Source organism: Giraffa tippelskirchi, chromosome 6, assembly GCF_054371585.1.
Source record: "Giraffa tippelskirchi isolate mGirTip1 chromosome 6, T2T-mGirTip1v1.2.pri, whole genome shotgun sequence".
In the NCBI taxonomy this organism is placed as follows: Eukaryota; Metazoa; Chordata; class Mammalia; order Artiodactyla; family Giraffidae; genus Giraffa; species Giraffa tippelskirchi.
Window position 1 is genome coordinate 170,370,451 of NC_137280.1, and position 22,724 is coordinate 170,393,174.

The window sequence follows — 22,724 nt, forward strand, 5'->3', positions numbered from 1 at the left end:
TCAGGTTCCTAGTCAAATGCTAAGTTATCAGAGAGGTTTCCCCCTGACCACACTGTGTAACATGCTACTCTGCTTTAGTCCTCTTCATAGCATTTACCTTTACTGGATAGATACTCACTAATTATCTGTTGACTGTCTCTCCTCCTCCACTGGAATTGAAGTCTTGTGAGAACTTGAGCCTTATTATTTCTGGCTTGTTACAGCAATATATACTGCTTCTAGTATACAGTCTGCAATGTAGTAGGTGTTCACAAAGATTTGTTGAACGAATTTAAACTCTAATGTTAAATCTAGAGGCAATCTCTTAGTTTCATACATAACTCTTAGCAGAGATATGACAGATATGACATGACATGTACGTAGACATGCATGGATAGATGGATTCTAGTCCTAAATAGATAAAATGTTTTTTATTTAGTCCCTAACTCCACCATTCTATTTAGACTGTTTTGAAAATATATATATATTATATATATAAGTTTGTGAAAGTGAAAGTGTTGGTCATTTAGTCATGTCTGACTGTTTGCGACCCCATAGACTAGAGCCCACCAGGCTCCTCTGTCCATGAAATTCTCCAAGCAAGAATACTGGAGTGGGTACCACTCCCTTCTCCAGTGGATCTTCCTGACCTAGGAATCGAACCTGGGTCTCCTGCATTGCAGGCAGATTCTTTACCATCTGAGCCTATATATATATGTGTGTGTGTGTATATATATATATATATATACACACGCTTCATTTTGTTTATGTAACTTCTGCAAATTTAGTAAGATAATTTATGTTGGAATGAAATTCCACTTATTTAACATAGCTGAGATAATCTCTTCATTTTCCCACACATTAGTTCTCATTGAAAACCATTACTTTTAATTTTGTTTTTTACCTCGCATAGGATGAAGGCAATAATATTCCCATAAGTATGGCCAGCAATGCTGTGAAGACAAAGAAGCTGATTCTGTTGAAGCAAGACTGTTGGCTGGAAGGCAATTCCACCAGGTAATAGCTTTCAATATATCTCATTAGCTGATGTAGCAAAGTCCAAGTTAGGTGTACAAAGGAATTGTTATAGAATCACTATATTCAAAAGTGAGCTGTATAAAAGTTTGTTGTAAAGAAGGTGGAAAACTGGGCAAAATTTAGCTCCTATGATGATATAAGTGTAATTGGGACCAGTCATCACCGAGCTTTCAGTCAGCAGTTTTCAAGCTCTAGCATCTGTTGAATCCCCAAAAGGCTCCTTAGTAAAAATTCAGAACTCTCAGCGCCAACCCAGATAATTTGGTTCAACAGCTCGAAAATAGCCCAAGAAATAGTATTTTTAGCAAGCACTTCAGGTGATTCTGGTGTAGCCTAAATGAAAACTACACTTTAAGAAGCACTTGTCTAAGTGAACGGAAGACTCATGGTAGCATTTGCTTTTATATGATTATTAGCCAATTGTTTGGTTTTATAGATAGACACATGTTCTTAAGCAAATGTTTTCTCGCCTTTGAAACTGCTTAGGCCTAATGGTGTGATGGGGAGACTGGCGTTTCTCTTTCGTAAGCTAAGTGAAAGCACAGTCGAGGGGCTGCACGCCCCCCCCTCTCCCTTCTGCACCTCCCTGAAATGAGACACGTGATGAGTTCTGGCCATCACATGCCTGTTTGAAGAGGGTGGATAATAAGACTTTGTCTTGCACTGAATTTTCAGCCTCAGGGCTATTCGATGTCAACATACAACTACAACTTCAATTACTCTTTTGGAAAATATTGCTCCATCTCAAGGAAAACACCATAACGGAGGTTTCAGAGGATACATTTTCTTTGAGACTGAGAAAGCTACAGTGTCTAAAGTATGGGTAAATCTTCTCTTGGCAGAAACCAGAATAATTGCTTCAAGGTCAATGTTGAAGAAAGGTTCTACATGGCTAGAGGTTTTGATATAATTAACATACACAAGAGGCATATAATCCAAAGTTATTTTTCAAGGAAAAAGACCAAATTTTCCTGAGACTTTTATAAGCATATTGATTGCTTACCATTTATTTTGAAGCCATAGGTTTTCTAGTAGTGTCACTTAGTGTGTGATCTATAAAATTAATAAGTTAAATAACTGAATATAGAATCCTCCTTGAAACTGAATGATAAATGAATTATATAGTTTACAAGTAAAATCCTCTAACAAACTACATTTTTACCATAGACTAATGATAGTCACGAAGAGATAAAACATCACCACACTATTACTATGGTAACCAAATGATTCATTAATCCTCTTTTTAATAGGTCACAGAATGTTATTCAAAACATTATAAGGAAATCATATTGGTCACTGTAATCATAGATTAATGACTATAATTGGTTAAAAACATTTTTTAAGTTGACAAATCTTCTAGTTTAACCTCTGTTTTATAGATAAGTCAGTTAAAGTACATAGCAATTAACTAACATGTCTAAAGTTGTGGACTTAAATTATAACAAAACTATACCCAGAATGAAAATAAATGGCTTTTTCCTATTATTAGTATTTTGTGGTAGGATAGTGCTCTCTGCCTATCAGCAATTGTCTTCTTTTATATTCATATCATCTTCAGACCTGGCTCAAAATATAATAACATGCAATCCTTATAACCTAAGTAGGCAACAAACACAGAGACAAATGTTTAAAGTGATATGTAAAAGGTCAGGAAGAGATTATCTGTCCAGGTTTTTGTTTACTGTGCAAATCATGACATTTGTTTTGTGATATTTCATTATAATTAAATGGAAAAGTAATTATTGAATAACATGCCAATAGCTTTAATGTTAATACTTGAAGCTGAAAGTTCTCAATTTCACAATAATTTAAAAATATGAGTTTTGTTTAATATAGTAATGTGAGGTTACATAAGAGGATGAAACTAATTTTTTTCAGTCTGTTCTGAGAGCTGAAAACTAATCAAGTCTTATTAATTGTGAGCTTAACTACTACATGATCAATATTATAGGAGACAGAAAAAGATGGATGGTTTCATAAAGCCTCCTAGTAGATTATTAATAGGTAGAAAAACAATATCGAGAAACTACTTGAAAAGAATGCAAAGCATCACATGGTAAAATACTAAACATTTCATTCAGTTAATGTACATAGGCATCTCGAGAGCAAAAAAATATAGTTCTTAAAATTTTTATTTAATCAAATCTCTTACATCCATTCTCTCCTGGTTCTCTCTCCCTCTTTCTTAAATCAGTACCTATAAATGTGGTCTGTGGTCTCCTGAGAACCCCTGAAACCCTTCCAGGGAGTGTGGAGGTCAAAATACTTTTTATGTTCTTGAGAGATAATGGACATATAGCATTATATTAGTTTCAGTTGAGCTATTTCAAATCCTAAAAGATGATGCTGTTAAAGTGCTACACTCAATATGCCAGCAAATTTGGAAAACTCAGCAGTGGCCACAGGACTGGAAATGATCAGTTTTCATTCCAATGCCAATGAAAGTTCAAAATACCACAAAATTGCATTCATTTCATAAGCTAGCAAAATAATGCTCAAAATTCTCTAAGCTAGGCTTCAACAGTACATGAACCGAGAAATTCCAGATGTACAAGCTGGATTTAGAAAAGGCAGAGGAACCAGAGATCAAATTGCCAATGTCGTTTGGATCATAGAAAAAGCATGGGAATTCCAGAAAAACATCTACTTCTCTTCACTGACTACGCTAAAGCCTTTAACTATGTGGATCATAGCAAACTGTGGAAAATTCTTAGAGATGGGACTCCAGGACCACCTTACCTGCTTCTTGAGAAATCTGTATGCAGGTAAAGAATCCGCCTGCAATGCAGGAGACCCCGGTTCGATCCCTGGGTTGGGAAGATCCCCTGGAGAAGGGAAAGGCTACCCACTCCAGTATTCTGGCCTGGAGAATTTCATGCACTACACAGTCCATTGGGGTAGCAAAGAGTTGGACACGACTGAGTGACTTACACTTTACCTGCTTCTTGAGAAATCTGTATGCAGGTAAAGAAGCAACAGTTAGAACTGGACATGGAACAATGCAAAATTGGGAAAAGAGTGTGTCAAGGCTGATTTCCCAGGCAAGAATACTGGAGTGGGTTTCCATGCCTTCCTCCAGGGGATCTTCCCGACCCAGGGATTGAACCTGCATCTCTTTATGTCTTCTGTATTAGCCAGCAGTTCTTTACCACTAGTGCCAACTGGGAAGCCCATGATGTACATTACATCCCCATGAATTATTTCTTTTTATGAAGTTTGTACCTTTGACCCACCCATCTTGACCCATTTTGTCTACCATCTCACCATGTCTGTCAAACATCAATCTGTTCTCTGTACCTATGAGCTTAGAATTTGTTTTTGCTGTTGTTAGATTCTACATGTAAGTGAGATGATATTTTTCTTTCTCTAACTTATTTCATGTAGCATAAGGCCCTCAAGGTCCATTCATGGCATTGCAAATGGCAGTTTTCATTCTTTTCTATGGCTGAAAAGCATTCCATTGTATGTGTGTATCATATCTTCTTTATCAGTTCATCCACCGATGGGCATGTAGGTTATAGCCATATCTGGACTATTGTAAATGATGATGCAGTGAACGTATAGGTGTGTGTATATATCCTTTCAAATTAGCTATTTAGCTTTCTTTGAATAAATACCCAGAAGGGCAATTTCTTGATCAAGTGGTAGTTCTATTGTTAGTTTTGGGGGGAATATCCATACTGTTTTCCATAGTGGCTGCATCAACTTATATCCCCCCAACAATACACAGTGGTTCCTCTTTCTCCACATCCTCACCTCACTTGTTATTTCTTGTCCTTTTGATAACAGCCATTCTAACAGATGTGAGGAGATATAACACTGTGGTTTTGATTTGCATGTCCCTGATGATTAGTGATGTTGAGCATCTTTTCGTGTACCTGCTGACCATCCCTATATCTTCATTGGAAAAATGTCTATTCCACTCCCCAGCCCATTTTTAAACTAGACTGTTTGCTATTGAATTGTATGAGATCTTTATATATTTTGGATCTTAACACCTTAGCAGATACATGATTTGTAAACGTCTTAGCAGATACATGATTTTTTCCCATATGGCAGGTTGTCCTTTCTTTATGTTACTGATTTATTTGCTGTGTAGAAGCTTTTTAGTTTGATGTAGCCCCACTTTTTTATTCTTGCTTTTGTTACTTTCCCTTTTGGAATCAGATCCATAGAATCATCATCAATGTCACTGTCAAGGAGCTTAATGCCTATGTTTTTGTCTCAAAGTTTATGGTTTCAGGTCTTAGATTCAAGTCTTATCAACTCAATGAAGTTATTTGATTTTTTCCACCATATTGACTTTTGTAAATAATGGATGTAGATAAAATTGCTGGCTGCTTAGAAATGTTCAAGTCAATAACACCAAAGTACACCTGGAGGAATTTTTTTCTTCAGCTTCATGCACTCACAGAAAAAATGAAAAAGCCAGTTTCACTCAAGAATGTCTTCGATGAAACTATAAAATTAACTCTTAACAATGCATGCTTCAGTTTTTAAAATTCTGTATGAGAAAAAATGGGAAGTACACAGAACATTTGTGTTGTATATTGCACTACAGTGGAATCTGGAAGAAAATCACTGTGTGGGTTGTTTTTTTCAGTTCAACAGGTCAGTCAATCCTTCATTAGGGAAAGTAACGCCACAAAAATGATAGGGATGTTTGATAGTGCATTCAGGGGATCATGAATGGGTCTTTCTAAAGAATTGTCTTCCCTGGTAGCTCAGACGGTAAAGAGTCTGCCTACAATGCGGGAGACCTGGGTTCAATCCCCGGGTTGGGAAGATCTCCTGGAGAAAGCAATGGCAACCCACTCCAGTATTCTTGCCTGGGAAATCCCATGGATGGAGAAGCCTGGTGGGCTACAGTCCATGGGGTCCAAAGAGTCAGACATGACTGAGCGACTTCACTTTCACTTCCAGCTTTACTGAGATACAAATGAAATACAGCACTGTGTAAGTTTAAGATGTATGGCACAATGATTTGACTTACATACAACATGAAATGATGATTATAGTAAGTTTAGTGATCATCCATCATCTCATATAAATACAAAATTAAATAAATAGAAAAAGAATTCCTTCCCCTTGATGAGAACTGTTAGGATTCACTCTCTTAGCAACATTCATATGTCACATGAAGCAGCATTAATTATATTTATCATGTTGTATTTACATCCTTTGTAATTATTTTACTGGAAGCTTGAGTTTTAAGTTATTTTCTTAATAGAATATGATGTTTATGTGATAAAATGACAGATAAACTGTAGTTATTCAGACTTGGTATTTGTCAGTCATTCTCTCACAAACATATGATGTGAGCTGTAAGTTCAAGTAAAATAATTGACATTATTTACTGCCAAAGATATCATTTGAGCTTTCAACTGAAAATCAGAATTTTGGAAAACTAATATTCACCATTATTAGCTTGACTGCTTCCAAGTTTTTAAAGGCTATTCTGATGAGATCAGAAGTGATAAAAAGTATGATTTCATAAAGTACTGAATAATGAAATGTGTCAATATTTGAAAGTTGTGAATAATGCAGTGTGAACCAATATTTTCCAGACAACTCCTCTAATTAACTGTTACAAGGTCATTTATGGGGAAAAAGCCAGTCACAATACAAGATGACTGATGGATTTTAATAACATGTGAAACATGTAACAACATGTGAAAAGTTTATCGATACAGTTTCAGATTTCACATTGGAGCTAAACTTTAATAAATAACCCCTTGTTAAGGTTTGGTATGATATTAAAAAAGAATATCCAAAGTTATCTGAAAAGATTATTAAAGAAGTCCTTCCTTTTTTTAGGTCATGTCTGTGTGAGACAAGAATTTTTTAAGATACTTCAACCAAAGCGAGATTGTTTTGAAAGCAGAAGCAGATATGAGCCTCCAGCTATCTTATTAAGCCAGACATTGAAGAAATCTACAAACCTGTAAAACAATGCCATTCTTTTACAGATATTTTTTTTAATTTGGATAATATACATAAAAATACAACATTTTTCATAAAAATACATAAAATATGTATTTTTTGATAAAAACAACATTTCTGTAGTCAGTATGTTATTGATATTTTAAATTCATTAAAATTAGTAACTTTAAAAATCCATGTTAACTTCTAATATGGCAAATTTGAAGAAAAAATAAGCACAAGCCTTCATGCTCTGAATCATTTTAAATCGCGTCATGGGGCCAGAGATGAAACGACTTAGAAGCAGTTGCTCTAAGTCTATATCTTCATCAGATACCAATTAACTGATCATAACGACTTCTTAAAACGGTCTCCCTTTTCCCACCGTCGCCTACCCGGGCTGTCGTCGGGTTGGCAGTTCAAGCCCACGTGTCTTACACCCCCCAGCACGGAACCTCTCAGTAACTGCGCTCTGCCCCGCAGGTAAAAGCTCCACCTCCGAGACGAGGTTTCAAAGCCCACCTCGATCCAGGGCCTGACGGCCTCTAACGTTCACGCAACCCTCACCCTAGCCGCCAGCCGGGGTGGCCTGCCCAAAACTCCCGGCCCTCTGTGTCCGCTGCCCTCAAAGCCGTTGACCTGAAATGTCCCTTCCTACCTCGTCTGCCACCCCGCTCGCCTCACCGCGAGCGTCCACCTGCTGCGCTGCAGGACTTCGCGAGTGTCATCTGCAGGAAGTGCTGTTCCTGATGTCTGTGGCGGGAGGCTGGCTTGCTCCTGCCTGTCTCGCTTCCTACTGTGTTTCCGCCATAGCACCTCTAGCCCTGTGCCTACCGCACCGACAAAACACACCACTGCCTCCCGCTAAGTGAGGGGGAGGAAAACTTGTGTCCATATTACCTTGAGTGGACTGTGGGTTTCAGTTCTGTTATTCTTGCGTAGTCATACAGATGGCGTGTGTGTGTGTGTGTGTATGTATGTGTGTCTCTGTGTGTGTCTCTGTGTGTGTATGTCTGTGTATGTGTGTGTGTCTCTGTGTGTATGTGTGTGTCTCTGTGTGTGTATATGTGTGTGTATGTGTGTGTATGTGTGTGTGTCTCTGTGTGTATATGTGTGTGTCTCTGTGTGTGTCTGTGTGTATGTGTGTATATGTGTGTGTGTCTGTGTGTGTCTGTGTGTGTGTATGTGTGTGTCTCTCTGTGTGTGTATGTGTGTGTATATGTGTGTCTCTCTGTGTGTGTATGTGTGTGTATATGTGTGTGTATGTGTGTCTGTGTGTGTATGTGTGTGTGTGTATATGTGTGTGTGTCTGTGTGTGTATGTGTGTCTGTGTGCATGTGTGTGTATGTGTGTGTCTGTGTGTGTGTCTGTGTGTGTGTGTAATGCATACATACATAGTCACTTAGATGCCACTTTCAAGCCACAAAGCTCCTCTGCTTTCGCTGTATTCTACTCTATAGACGCAGTTCTGCTTCACCATCTGGCTCCCTATTAGACTCTGATGTTCAGCAAATTTTTAAAGATAAACACTTTTCTCAGGCTTTCCTATGCCTGCGGTCAAATTCCAACGTGTTGCAATAACCGTTCCTGTCCACTTGGTATAGCATTATGGCTGCTTTTAGGGAGGGCACTGTTGAGTCTCCTCGTTTAGTCAGAGGCAAAAGTCCAACCCTCTAACACTCATTTTTAAATTCCATGGCAGATTCATGTCAACATATGGCAAAACCAACACAATATTGTAAAGTAAAAATAAATTAAAAAATAAATAAAATAATGGAAAAAATAAGTTATTATTGATTTGCTACCTTTTTAACATGGGAGAAGTGCTGAAGTATGTTTTGATCATTGCATTACTGTATATAAGCATTAAATGATGCTTTTATGTGTGTAGCGCATATGCTGATCAGTTTTGTCTGGGTGCTGTGAGCCTTGCATTGTGAAGGAGGCACCTGGCGTGTCTTCTCTGGGGAGCAGGTAATGATATTCTGTGCTTCAGAGTAATCTACGTCAGTAGATTAGGTCAAACACAAAATGAAGGGAGTTCAGAATAACGATAAAAGCAATGAGGAATGAAAAGGGAACTTTGAAAGAAAATTTAGCTAAATCATATTAATCAAGAAATGAATGGCATAAGCATGATTTCTTTTAATAAGTAAAGGTTTTAGAACTTAGAGTGCCCATACGAATAAAAAGCAAAACAAACAAACTATCTGATTAAAAAATGAGCAAAAGATGTGAATAAACATTTTACCAAAGAAATACACGGATGACCAATGGCAGGCAAAAAGATGCTCAACATCACTAACCATCAGGAAAATGCAACTTGAAACCACAATGAGATATTATCTTACACCTGTTAGAACGGCTAACATCAAAAAGATAAGAAATAACAAGTGCTGGTGACGGTGTGGGGAAAAGGGAGCCCTCATGCTCTGTTGGTAGGACTGTAAATTTCCGTAGTCACCATGGAAAATGGTAAGGAGGTTCCTCAAAACATTAAACGTAGAACTACCATACAAATCTACCAACCCCAGTTCTGGGTATTTACCCAAAGAAAGTGAAAACATTTATTTGGAAGGACATATGCACTCCTATGTTCAGTGAAGTATTATTTACCATGGCTAATGTATAGAAACAATCCAAGTATCCAACAATGGATGAATACAGAATATATAGTGTATACACACACACACACAACAATGGACTGCTATCCAGCCATGGAAAGAATGAAATCTTGCCATCCGTGACACCATGGGTAGACCTTGAGGTCATTATGCTAAGTGAAATAAGTCAGACAAAGAAAAAGAAATATTGTATGATCTAATTTATGTGTGGAATCTAAGAGAAAAAAAAAAAACCCAAGTTCATATATGGAGAAAAAAGATTGGTGGTTGCCAGAGGAGACGGGAGGAAGGAGGAAATAGGTGAAGGGGGTCAAAGTGCAAACTTCGTGGTATACTGTAATGTACACCATTGTGGCTATAGTTAATATAGTCTATTACATATTTGAAAGTTGCTGAAGAGAGTAAATCTTAAAAGTCCTCACACGAGAAAAAAAGTGAAAAAATTGTGACTATATATAGTGACAGATGGTAACTAAACTTATTCTGGTAATGATTTTGTGATACCAAATCAATATGTTGTATATCTGAAATGAATATAATATTATGTCAATTATACCTCAGTTAAAAAAAAATCCATTAATTCAATTTTTTAAAAAAGAAAGTAGAATGCTTATTTGTCTTTGCTATCATGTGAAAAATACACTACGACAGTCCGTGCATATATTGTTCATGCATCTAGAATCAATACACTTCAGAGGTATTGAAACTCATAAATCACATAGCTGAAGATTTTGAACATGTGATGCTTTAAAGAGTAAAAACTACTACTGTTTAAAAAGTTACTTGGAATGAAGGTGGATTTCAGGTCCACATTTCCCAATAGAATGAGTAAAGACTGCTCCATGCAAACATCATACAAGGTCATGATAGAAGTCAAAGAGCTGATAAGTGAGGACAGAGATTGATGTTGTAGATCTTCCAAAACTAGAAGATGTCTACGCCACATCCTCCTTTTCATATGGCTGCCCTCTCTATCGTATACCGGATATTTTCCTGGCCCCATTAATCAAGCTGTACCTTGATCCTCATCTGTTTTCTGGGTTTCCTATAATCCCTACTGGTGTTGACAGAAATAATAGGGGGGACTCTCACTTCTGTGTCTGAACCAACTGACAACAAATGACAGTTTGAAGATTCGGTTTTCACTGTAAAACAACAGGGGACTGTAGGTTCCAGACTGAAGCCGAGCCTGAAATGGTTTCCTTCCTTCCTGTGAGTGGAGTTGATGAAGTCATTGATGGAGAAGGAATGGAACAGCTAGGGGTATGCAGACCCTACTTAGTTCCAAGTAATGGGTTAAGTTTCCTCCTCCAAGTATAAAAGAAGCCTTCCCCTAAGACATCCAGTGTAGAGGGGAGACTCAGCAGAAGGATGTATGAAGTAATTACAGGCTGCCTGAGCAAGAATGAGAGAGAGAGCGAGCTAGAACAAAGCAAGAGAGAAAGAGGAGCAATCAGAGAAGATTAGAAGCATAGACCATACAAGGAGTGTGGCTGTGAGTGCATCTGCAAGCAGAAAAATTATCATTATAGACATGATTGGAATCAGTTCAACAGATTTTCCAGGATACTTCCTTTCTCTTGGGTATGGGTGGAAATTATATGCATTTTTCTGCACTAGAGACTGAAAATTCTCTCTCCCCTCAAGGGCCTGGCCAGAGGTCCACTATTTCAGGGAAATGCACAGTAGCAAAATCCATCTCTCTCTGGAAGAAGGGAAGGAAAACTCTTGGTCTAAGATCTTGCCTAAGTTTGCTATCACGGAGAGATGAGCTGAAATTCTCTTCCAACCAAGAAACAGCATGCAGAGAAGACACAGACATGGTTCCATGATGACTGCAGGCTGGCTGAGATAGCTAGACCCTTGAGGTCCAGGCTCACAGAGTCTAAGACTGAGGCTAACCCAGGAGAAGTCCGCTTGTGTCCGCTAGGAGCTTAGCACCTAGGAACAAGCAACACTTGTGTACTGCTGGGTCTGGGCACAGCTAAGATGAGGGCTACTATGTGTGGCTCAGGGCTTCCCTGGCAGCTCAGATGGTAAAGAATCCGACTGCAGTGCAGGAGAACCGGGTGCCATCCCTGGATTGGGAAGATCTCCGGGAGAAGGGAATGCCAATGCACTCCAATATTGTTGCCTGGAGAGTTCCAAGGACAGAGGAGCCTGGCAGGCTACAGTCCATGGGGTCACAAAGAGTCAGACACAACTGAGCAACTAAACATGCGCATGCGTGCACGCGCGCATGCGCGCGCGCACATAAACACGCACACACGCACACACACACGTGTGGCTCCAGCACAAAAGGACTGCTACTGTCATAGAAACAGGAACACTGAAAAAAACCTTCCATTCCACAGGCAACATAGGATGCAAAAGGGGACAGCAGCTTGCCAGGGGAAGAATTTGAAGTCTGAGGAAATTGTAACGACTAAACCCAAATCCATCCCAAGCCGTGAACAGACTGCCTCAGTAGCTTGATTGAGGAGGAGGTAAGCACATTTCTGTGTGAGATCGATTTGAGTTTTATTGTGTAAAATTTAAGTGCTACACAGAGAAGGTAAAATATACTTGAAATTCCTTCCAGGCAAATTTGCAATATTCTATCCTATATCTTAAACCCTTAAGGGCTTAAGAATAGTATAAATTTGCTTCAGAGTCATTCTGGTAAGTATTTTCATAAAAGAGAAGCTAATTATATATGCTCAAAAATGTAAAAACCTATAGTCTATAACACATCATTTGTTGATCAATATTTCTATCTGTGTTTTTATAGTAACCTTGAAGTTTTGCTTCTGATAGTACTTTCTATTACATAGTCTATACAAATTCATAAAAGAGTGCCTAGGATAGGGTTAGAGTTCAACAAACAATAGATATCTACTGTATCAATTACTTTTAACTGTATGTTATATTTACTCGGTGCATTGATTGTATATGATTGTCTCAAGTTCCATGAGAATGGTGCTCCATCCATTATCATCACTGTCTTATCCCCAGCATCTACCACAGTGCCTGGCGCACAGAAAGCACTCAATTGCAAGGAATAAATGCATGTGAGAAGCTATGTCGCTGACTGAAAAACTCAGTGATGATTGATCTCATAACTAATTTTGAATTATAACATCTCAATACAATTTCCTTATGTATAAAAATGAGGCAATCACCTTAAATTATTGGCCTTCCCTGTGCCTCAGTGGTAAAGAATCACCTGCCGATGCAGCAGACAGATGTTCCATCCCTGATCCAGGAAGATCCCACATACTGCAGAGCGACCAAGCCCATGAGCCACCGCTATTGGACCTAAAGCCAGGAGGGGCAGCTACTGAAGCCTGCCTGCCCTAGAGCCCATGTTCCACAACAAGAGAAGCCACTGCAATAAGAAGCCCACCCATCACAACTAGAGAGCACCCCCGTCGCCACAATCAAGAGAAAAGCCTGTGAAGCAACTAAGACCCAGCACAGCCAACAGTAAATATAAGAAAGAAGAAAAGAAAATCACCTTGAATTGTCAATCCAATATGGAGTCAATAGCAAACACATTTTTATAAGTCTTATAGTAAGTCTGTTTTATATATGATCTAAGATATTAATTGCAATCCATTTTTAAAGCATTTTTATTTCAGCATATGTGTGAAGGAATAATTTAGAGGTTTTATTTAAAAGCATTTAATTATCTTCCACACAACAGAACCGTTTCTTTTTGAATCTTGATAAATATGTACAATAGCATAAACCCATGAATGCAATGTACATTCTTTGTCCTATGATAAGAAAATATACTTTCTGTACTGAATCACCAAGTCCTCCTTCATTAACTTCATCAAACATTTCATCAACATTGAAAGTCTCTAGTATTCACAATGTATTGATATTTATCATCCTACAATACACTGAGCATTTAATACGAACCTATTTGTGGTGCCATGTTTGTTTCATGAGGTGTGCACAGTAATTGTGTTGCCCTGTGTTAACAGTTTCCTTACTTTCCATACTGTAATGCAACTGAATCAAAACACTGTTTGTGTTTGGCTTTGTGTCCCCTAACATTACAGAGCACTGAAGCAGATTCCCGGTTTCCTATAGCAAGACCTCCCCATGACGTGGATTTCAGAGACATACGCTCAGGAATTCAAGCACATTCAACTGTCCAAAGCTACCTGGTACAGCTGCAGCCCATGGGGTTGCAAAGAGCTGGACACGACTGGGCGACTGAACAGCACCTGGTAGCCAGGAGAAGACAGATAAAAAAGGGTATTGTGAAGATTGACTTTTATTCTAATTCACATTTCTAAGGCACTTATTTCCTTTCTGAAGCTGGTGGCTTATTGCAGAAAGGCACCTATGGTGCTCTCTGCAGTGACACCTTTGCTATTTCTAAAGGTTAATACACTATCTAAGACCAATGAGTGAAACACGCAGTCCTAAATCAAAATGGCACCAGATACGTACTGCTACCAAAAACCTTAACCATGAAATTAATGGTATAACACTGAACAGACTTCATTACAATGAAGGCTTTGAAAACTGGCAGTTCATAAAAGATGTGGAAACTAGTTTATGACACAGAGTTAATTTAGTGCATGTTAAGCCTTCTTTCTGGCTCGGCAGTAAAGAATCTGCGTGCGATGCAGGAGCTGCGGATGCAGGTTCGATTCCTGGATGGGGAAGATCTCCCGGAGAAGAGCAAGGCAACCCACTCTGGTATTCTTGCCTGGAGAATTCCATGGACAGAGGAGCCTGGTGGGCTACAGTCCATGGGGTCGCACAGAGCCAGACACGACTGAGCAGCTTGGCATGCACAGCACACAAGCCTTCTTGCCATGCTCTTTATTTTACCTGACTCTCTAGTATCAATGCCTTTCATCAACGTTTCTATTTTGATCTATTTCTTTTGTTTCCCCTCTCGAAAGTTTAATTAAATGAACATTTTGTGATTCACCATATTAATATATAGAAGAATAAATCTATATGATCAGCTCAATAGATGCAGAAAAAGGTTTTGACAAAATTCAGCACCCATTTGTGATAAAAACTCTCCAAAATGCAGGCACAGAGGGAACGTACCTCAACATAATAAAGGCCAAATATGATAAACTCACAGCAAACGTTATTCTCAATGGTAAAAAGTGAATAGCATTTCCTCTAATATCAGGAACAAGACACGAATGCCCACTCTCACCATTATTATTCGACAGAGTTTTGGAGTTTTGGAAGTCCTAGCAATGGCAATCAGGCTTCCCTGTGACTCAGTGGTAAAGAATCCCTCTGCCAGTGCAGGAGACATGGGTTCAATCCCTGGGTCAGGAAGATCCTCTGAAGAAGGAAATGGCAGCACACTCTAGTATTCTTGCCTGGAGAATTCCATGGACAGAGGGGCCTGGCAGGCCACAGTTCCATGGGGTGATAAAAGAGGCAGACACAACTTAGCAACTAAAACAACAGCCATGGCAATCAGAGAAGAAATAGAACTAGGAGAAACCCAAAGTGGAAAAGAGGGAGTAGAACTGTCACTGTTGCAGATGAGATGACACTAAACACAGAAAATCCTAAAGGTGCCACCAGAAAACCACCAGTGCTAATCAATGCATTCGGTAAAATTGCAGGATATAAAATTAACGCACAGAAATTTCTTGCATTCCTCTACACTAACAACAAAAGATCAGAAAGAGAAATTAGGGAAACAATCCCATTTAGCATGGCAACAAAAAGAATAAAATACCTAGAAATAAATCTACCTAAGGAGGAAAAAACTTGAGTTGCTAATGGAAAGGGAAGCCTAGGTTGCTATAGTCCATGGGTCACAAAGATTCAGACATGACTGAGCAACTGAGCTGAACTGAAGAAGGCAAACGACCTGTACTCAGAAAACTATAAGATACTGATGAAATAAATCACAGATGACATAAACAGATGGAAAAATATACCATGTTCTTGAATTGAAAGAATCCATATTGTGAAAATGACTTTACTACCCAAAGCAACCTACAGATTCAGTGCAATCTCTATCAGATTACCAGTGGCATTCTTCACAGAATTAAAACAAAAAACTTTCATAATTTGTATAGTAACACAAAAGACCCCAAGTAGCCAAAGCAATCTTGAGAAAGAAAAACAGAGCTGAATGAATCAGGCTTCCTGACTTCAGACTATTCTACAAGCTACAATAATCCAGATAGCATTGCACTGGCACAAAAACAGAAATATAGATCAATATTACAGGACAGAAAGTGCAGAGAAAAACCTATGCACCTATGGCCACCTAGTCTATGACAAAGGAGGCAAGAATATACAATGGAGAAAAGATAGTGCCTTCAATAAGTGGTGCTGGGAAAACTGGACAGCTACATGCAAAAGAATGAAATTAGAATATTTCTTATAACCATACACAAAAATAAACTCAAAATGTGTTAAAGACCTAAATGCAAGGCCAGATACTATAAAACTCTTAGAGGAAAACATAGGCAGGACACTCTTTGACATAAATCACAGTAAGATCTATTTTGACCCAACTCCTAGAGTAATAAAACTAAAAATAAACAATGGGACATAATTAAATTTGAAAGCTTTTGCACAGCAAAGGAAACCATCAATAAGATGAAAAGGCAACCCTCAGAATGGGGGTTGCAAACAAAGTATTTGCAAAGAAAGTATTTGCAAACAAAGCAGCTGGGAAGGGATTAGTCTCCAAAATATGCAAACAGCTCATGCAGTTCAATTAAAAAAAAAGAAAAAAGTGAACAGAAAATGTTTCTCCTAAATAGACATTTCTCCAAAGAAGACGTATGGGTGGCCAAGAGGCACAGGAAAAGATGTTCAACATCACTAACTATAATGGCCATCATCTAAAAATCTACAAATAATAAATGCTGGTGAAGGTGTGGAGGAAAGTAAACCCTCTTACACTGTTAGTGGGAATATAAATTGATAGATCCACTATGGAAAATATGGAAGTTCCTAATAAAACTAAAAATAGAACTATATATGACCCAACAATACCACTCCTAAGCATATAACCAGGGAAAAACGTAATTCAAAAAGATACATTCACCCCAGTGTCCATTGCAGTACTATTTACAATAGCCAGGACATGGAAGCAACCTAAATGTCCATCAACAGAGGAATGGGTAAAGTGCATGTGGTACATACGCACAATGGAATATTACCAAGCCATTTAAAGAAACGAAATTGTGCCATTTGCAGAGATGTGAATGGACCTAGAGTCATACAGAGTGAAGTAAGTCTGAAAGAGGAAACAAATATTGTATATTAACACATATATGTGGAATCTAGAAAAAATGGTACAGATGAACCTATTTGCAAAGCAGCAATAGAAACACAGATGTAGAGAACAAACAAATGGACGCCAAAGAGGGAAAAGGAGGGTGGGAGGAACTGGGAGATTAGGACTGACATATATACACTCATATGTATAAAAAAACTAATGAGAACCTTCTGTATATCACAGGAGCTCGACTCAGTGCTCTGCGGTGAGAAGGAAATTCAAAGAAGAAGGGATGTATGTATATCTGATTCACTTCACTGTACACCAGAAACTAACACAACATTGTAAAGCAACAATATCGCAAAAGAAATTTTTTAAAAGAGAAACAAATATCCTGTAATAAACCATAATGGAAAAGAAGATGAAACAGAATGTGTGTGTGTGTATATATCAGTTCAGTTCAGTCGCTCAGTTGTGTCCGACTCTTTGTGACCCATGGGCTGCAGCACGCCAGGCTTCCCTGTCCATCACCAACTCCCAGAGCTTTTGCCAAAGCCTTTGACTGTATGGATCACAAAACTGGAAAATGCTGAAAGAGATGGGACTACCAGACCACCTGACCTGCGTCTTGACAAATCTGTATGCAAGTCAGGAAGCAACAGTTAGAACTGGACATGGATCAACAGACTGGTTCCAAATAGGAAAAGGAGTACGTCAAGGCTGTATATTGTCATCCTGCTTATTTAACTTATGTGCAGAGTACATCATGAGAAACACTGGGCTGGAAGAAGCACAAGCTGGAATCAAGATTGTCGGGAGAAATATCAATAACCTCAGATATGCAGATGACACCACCCTTATGGCAGAAAGTGAAGAACTAAAGAGCCTCTTGACAAAAGTGAAAGAGGAGAGATAAAAAGTTGGCTTAAAGCTCAACATTCAGAAAACTAAGATCATGGCATCCGGTCCCATCACTTCATGGCAAATAGATGGGGAAACAGTGGAAACAGTGTCAGACTTTATTTTGGGGGCTCCAAAATTACTGCAGTTGGAGACTGAAGCCATCAAATAAAAAAACGCTTACTCCTTGGAAGGAAAGTTATGACCAACCTAGACAGCATATTAAAAAGCAGAGACAATACTTTGCCAACAAATGTACATCTAGTCAAGGCTATGCTTTTTCCAGTAGTCATGTATGGATGTAAGTGTTGGACTGTGAAGAAAGCTGAGCTCAGAAGAATTGATGCTTTTGAACTGTGGTATTGGAGAAGACTCTTGAGAGTTCCTTGGACTGCAAGGAGGTCCAACCAGTCCATCCTAAAGGATATCAGTCCTGGGTGTTCATTGGAAGGACTGATGTTGAAGCTGAAACTCCAATACTTTGGCCACCTGATGCGAAGTCCTGACTCATTTGAAAAGACCCTGATGCTGGGAAAGATTGAAGGCAGGAGGAGAAGGGGATGACAGAGGATGAGATGGTTGGATGGCATCACTAACTCAATGGACATGAGTTTGAATAAACTCTGGGAGTTGGTGATGGACAGGGAGGCCTGGCGTGCTGCAGGCCATGGGGTCACAAAGAGTCAGACATAACTGAGTGACTGAACTGAACTGAACTGAATAACTTTGCTATACAGCATAAATTGACACAACATTGTAAATCAACCATACTTCAATAAAATAAATCTAAATTTAAAAAGCCACAGTTCAAAACACTTCAATTTCACCACCATCAAAAAAGAAATATATACTGACCTAATTGAAACCATTATACTGAGGAAATCCATTGGTGAATTTTGTTACAAACAGATTTCTTGTCAATCTTCAGAAACACATCCATTATCCATCTTTTGAAAGGTAATAAGGGGAGGGATCCTTTGTAAAGGGACTAACAATGGGAGAAAACGTTACAGCTAAAGACTAGAAACTGAAAGAGTTCTCCCAAGTTCTGAAAATGATTGAGCTGATGGAGATACATGATTCTAGAAATTTTATTATGGAAACACACTGAATTTCATTTTTCTTTTTCATTTGTAGGGACCCTAAATGAAGTATTTGATTTTAATCAAACAGTTAAAACAGTCAAATGATGTAACTGATTTCATTTCCTCCCAAACTTGGCTAACGATTGAACTAAATTGCTCTTCATCAGGTCAAAATGTGTTCAGTCTTTATGCCCAGTTTTCTCTTCCTAATGAAGATCTGCTTATTTAGCAGCTCTGAAAGTGGCAGCCAGAAGCAAAGAGAAGTTGAAACTCATGCTTTCTTTCAAAGTGTGGAGAAGATATAAAATACTGGCTTTTCAATAATGAAGTTCTGTTACATAGCCAGCTATGTGAAAAGGAGTGTTCCAGTTTAACGAATATTCCAGCTAAGAAAATTAACACTAACAAATATACACTGAACTTTAAACCAATATTCAGGGGTCTCTATTTTGTTTTTAAAGTTAAACTCAGGAAATTATTTTATCCGCATTAACTTTATTTTTCACAAAACAATATACTGGAAGATCTCAACAATGGTTTAATTTTCTTGCCATTTTCCATTATGTAGTTAAAGCATGGGAAATTATATTTAGTATCTGATAATAATCTATAATAGAATTAAATCTGAAAAAATTACTGAATCACTTTGCTGCACACTTGAAACTAACAATATTGTAAATCAACTATATTTCAAATATGTTTTTCCAGTATACTGCTAAATGAATTACTATATGTCTTTTTAATCTCACAGCTTTCCTGCTTTACCCTTATGATTACGGTTTTGGATATTTAATTTTCAATCTGTGCAAAATTGATTCTTGTACCTGAACTTACACTTCGTACTGTATTGGGTTTAAATTATAAGAAAAGTATAACATTAAGTTTAGTTTAGCAAAAAGTTAAGCAAGCTCAGGTGACATTTATTATACCAAGTCTTACACATAAGTACTCTAGTTGAATTGATTATTCAGAAATGAATACTCCTAGAGATTTAATTATAGTATAAAACTAAGTATTTTCAGATTTATGCTGTATCAGAAGAGGTGAACCTATCTTCATTCAAATATCATCATTTACTATGTGCATATATTGACTCAAACAGAAGTTTCTATGCATATGTGAGCCTCAGATATTTTGGCTCAGAAAAGAGTCTATTTATAGCTGACGGCTACATTCATGATTAAAATTATTTATAAAAGATTTTATTTTATCATCAGCTCTCAGAAAAGGCCATAAATGAATTAACTCCCTTCATATCAAAAATTTTTCCCTCCACTGATGACTTTTCCTAAAGAGTTTTACTGTGACCTTATCAGTTACTGCTTATATTTATTTGCTGTTTTCTTATCTCCTTAGCCTCTATACCGAACTATTTAAACCTGTGAGAATTTGAAAGAAAGGTATCTTTATTCTTTAATATCCAAGTAGACATCTTTACTCACATTAACAATATGCAGTTTAGCGATGCAGCAGTTTGGGAAGTAAGATAAAGCCTAATGAAACATTCATCACCTTATTATATTCCTCTTCACTTATTGTGCTCTGGCATGTATTTTATTTCATTCATTTCTCTTCTTCTATATATTTTATTACCTAATATTCTTTGCTCAAAAGTGAAATAAAATTGTAACTTAGTAGGAAGCTTTCTGAGACATAACCCACCAAATATAACTCAAAATATATTGGATGGAAAAGATTTTTAAAAATTGTTCTAAAATTTAGAGGATAGGTTTTTCCTCATTTTGTTTTCTAAAAATATTTTTGGGGAAAATGCTGTTTTCTCTGATTAAACTAACAGTTTGAAAGAAAGTGAAATAATTATTTAAGAAATAGTTGTTCAAATAATGCACATAAAATAGTCCAGCATAATGTACTAAATCAAAGGACAGACACTCGGAAATTAAGGTTGAACTCCTAGTTATGATTCCTTGCTCTGCAAACATGCCAGTTTTTGTGAAGCTAATTAGTCTTCTATATTGGAAACCGCTGTAATTGAGTGTATATTTTATGGGAGATGAAATTGAAAACAATTGCATATTTCTTGACATTTATATTCCTAAATTATCAAGCATAATTTTTTGCAGGTAATTGACTTTTATAGGGTTATTGGAATATATTCTTGCTTTGAAAACATTTCATAATCCATATTTGAACAGCCTCATTTCAAAAGATCACAATGTGTTAGTTTTAGCCCATCAGCCAGCTCCAAGAAAATACTTTTTTTTTTAATAAAAATGAAGATACTTTATGGATAAGCTAATAAAATATTACATAATGCTTTCTTATGTATGGTAACAAAATTTTTGTTATAAAATCAATATAAATATTTCAGATATACCTAAAAGAGGAGAGGGAGCCCTTATCAACCAATATGAAATAATACTATCACATTATCCTATTATTAAAATGCTTGTATGTTATTTCATATAGGTGTGTACATAGTTTTATGTTTCTCATTTTTAAGTATGAAAAATATGAGTGATTAAAAGAACTGAGAGAATATCATCTATTCAAAAAGACCCCAAAACAATGAAATATTAGTATTTTCATGTTCTGAATTCACTGATGATCCAATTAATTTATATGTGAAGAAAAAATAGGGCAAAATTTGAGAGATACAGAGAGAAAGAAAATTGTCCTGTTAAATTGGCAAGTGAAACATTGTCAAGTATTGCTCTGTTCCATGGGTGAATACAACACATTAAATGTCGGCTTCAGTTCCCCAAAATTCCACATCATAGATGGAAATTGGAACCAAGTTTGGTTTGCATTTTCTCTACCCACGTAGTGCATGTCCTGGCTGGCTCTGTCCCACACAAACACACAGAAATAACCCAAGCTGATGAGAGCTTTGCTGCCATGTATCTTTTATCTGGAACATGAGGTTACTTTGTCTGTTGCAGCAGAAAAAAACAGAGAATTCCCCCAATTAAAAGCTCTATCCCCAAAGTAAAGATCGTCACTTCTCACAGCCTGTTGGACAGAATTCCTTATCTGTCTCTAGCTTTTCATCAAGCAGCTGCCAAATGTAGTTGTCTTTATAGATACAGAAGAAGAAAATTAAATATTAGTGAGTACCAGTGTCGTTCACTGGATGAAAAATAGCATTTTGGTTATATTTTAGCTAATTAATTGGCATTCTCTATCTTAAGAATATTTTACTAGATTCAAGTACTTAAATTTTAATTAAAATTGCTTCATTTTAATGATGAATTCATTTCTCAGCATCCTAAGTACTTTTCTTCTTTTATGAAATGCTGTGATAAAATATTACTGAAATATAGTTCTTGAATTTGCTATTTCAGATATATGTTTTTCATCCACAGTTGTTGCTCTTCCTTTTGTAACTATTTTGCAAAGGAAAATTCCGATTCTAAGACTAATTTAGTAAAAATAATGACGGGAATCAAGCTTCAAAATTCTGTTGTATGACAATATTGAAGAAATTTCTGCTCTGAAATTTATCAACAAAATGATAATAGCATCTACGTTGTAGGTTGGTGATGTGTATTAAACAGAGTAAAAATGTTTACATTGATTCATGTTTTCTGGGATGCCATAATTACTAAAAATCTACTAGAATTGAACAGAATCAATTATATATTTTGAGAAGAGCCATATAAATTACCTTTCAGAAAAATCAGATTTTCAAAATCAAAATCTATTTATTATATGTGTATACTAATACATCAAAAAATTTAATTCAAAAATTCTGGCATAAATGTCTTTATTTAGAGAGTATCATTTATATGTGGAATCCAAAAAACACAAGCTTCTAAAAACAGGGAGTAAAATGTGGGTTGCCAGTGGACAGGAAGTGGAAAAGATAGTATAAATATTGTTTAAGGCTATAAACTTTTAACAAGTAGTAAAGAAATACCAGAGATCTGATGGACAGTACACAGTGAATACGGGCAATATTCTATTCTAATCAGATTTGCTAAGAGATTGACGATC

At 37.1% G+C, this 22,724-nt stretch overlaps 1 protein-coding gene across 2 annotated transcripts in view; it reads left to right on the top strand.

Moving 5' to 3' along the window:
• LOC145509654 (uncharacterized) overlaps positions 1-13,055 on the top strand; it is a 641,798-nt gene extending 628,743 nt beyond the window's left edge. For both annotated transcript variants that reach the window (XM_081498872.1, XM_081498876.1), the window contains 3 exons: positions 893-996; positions 11,918-12,049; positions 12,558-13,055. Coding sequence is in view for 1 of the 2 variants with exons in the window: in XM_081498876.1 (XP_081355002.1) it covers positions 893-996; positions 11,918-12,038 (225 nt within the window). In the remaining variant the exon portion in view is untranslated. The remainder of the gene's footprint in view (positions 1-892; positions 997-11,917; positions 12,050-12,557) is intronic.
• Positions 13,056-22,724: the final 9,669 nt, after the last annotated feature.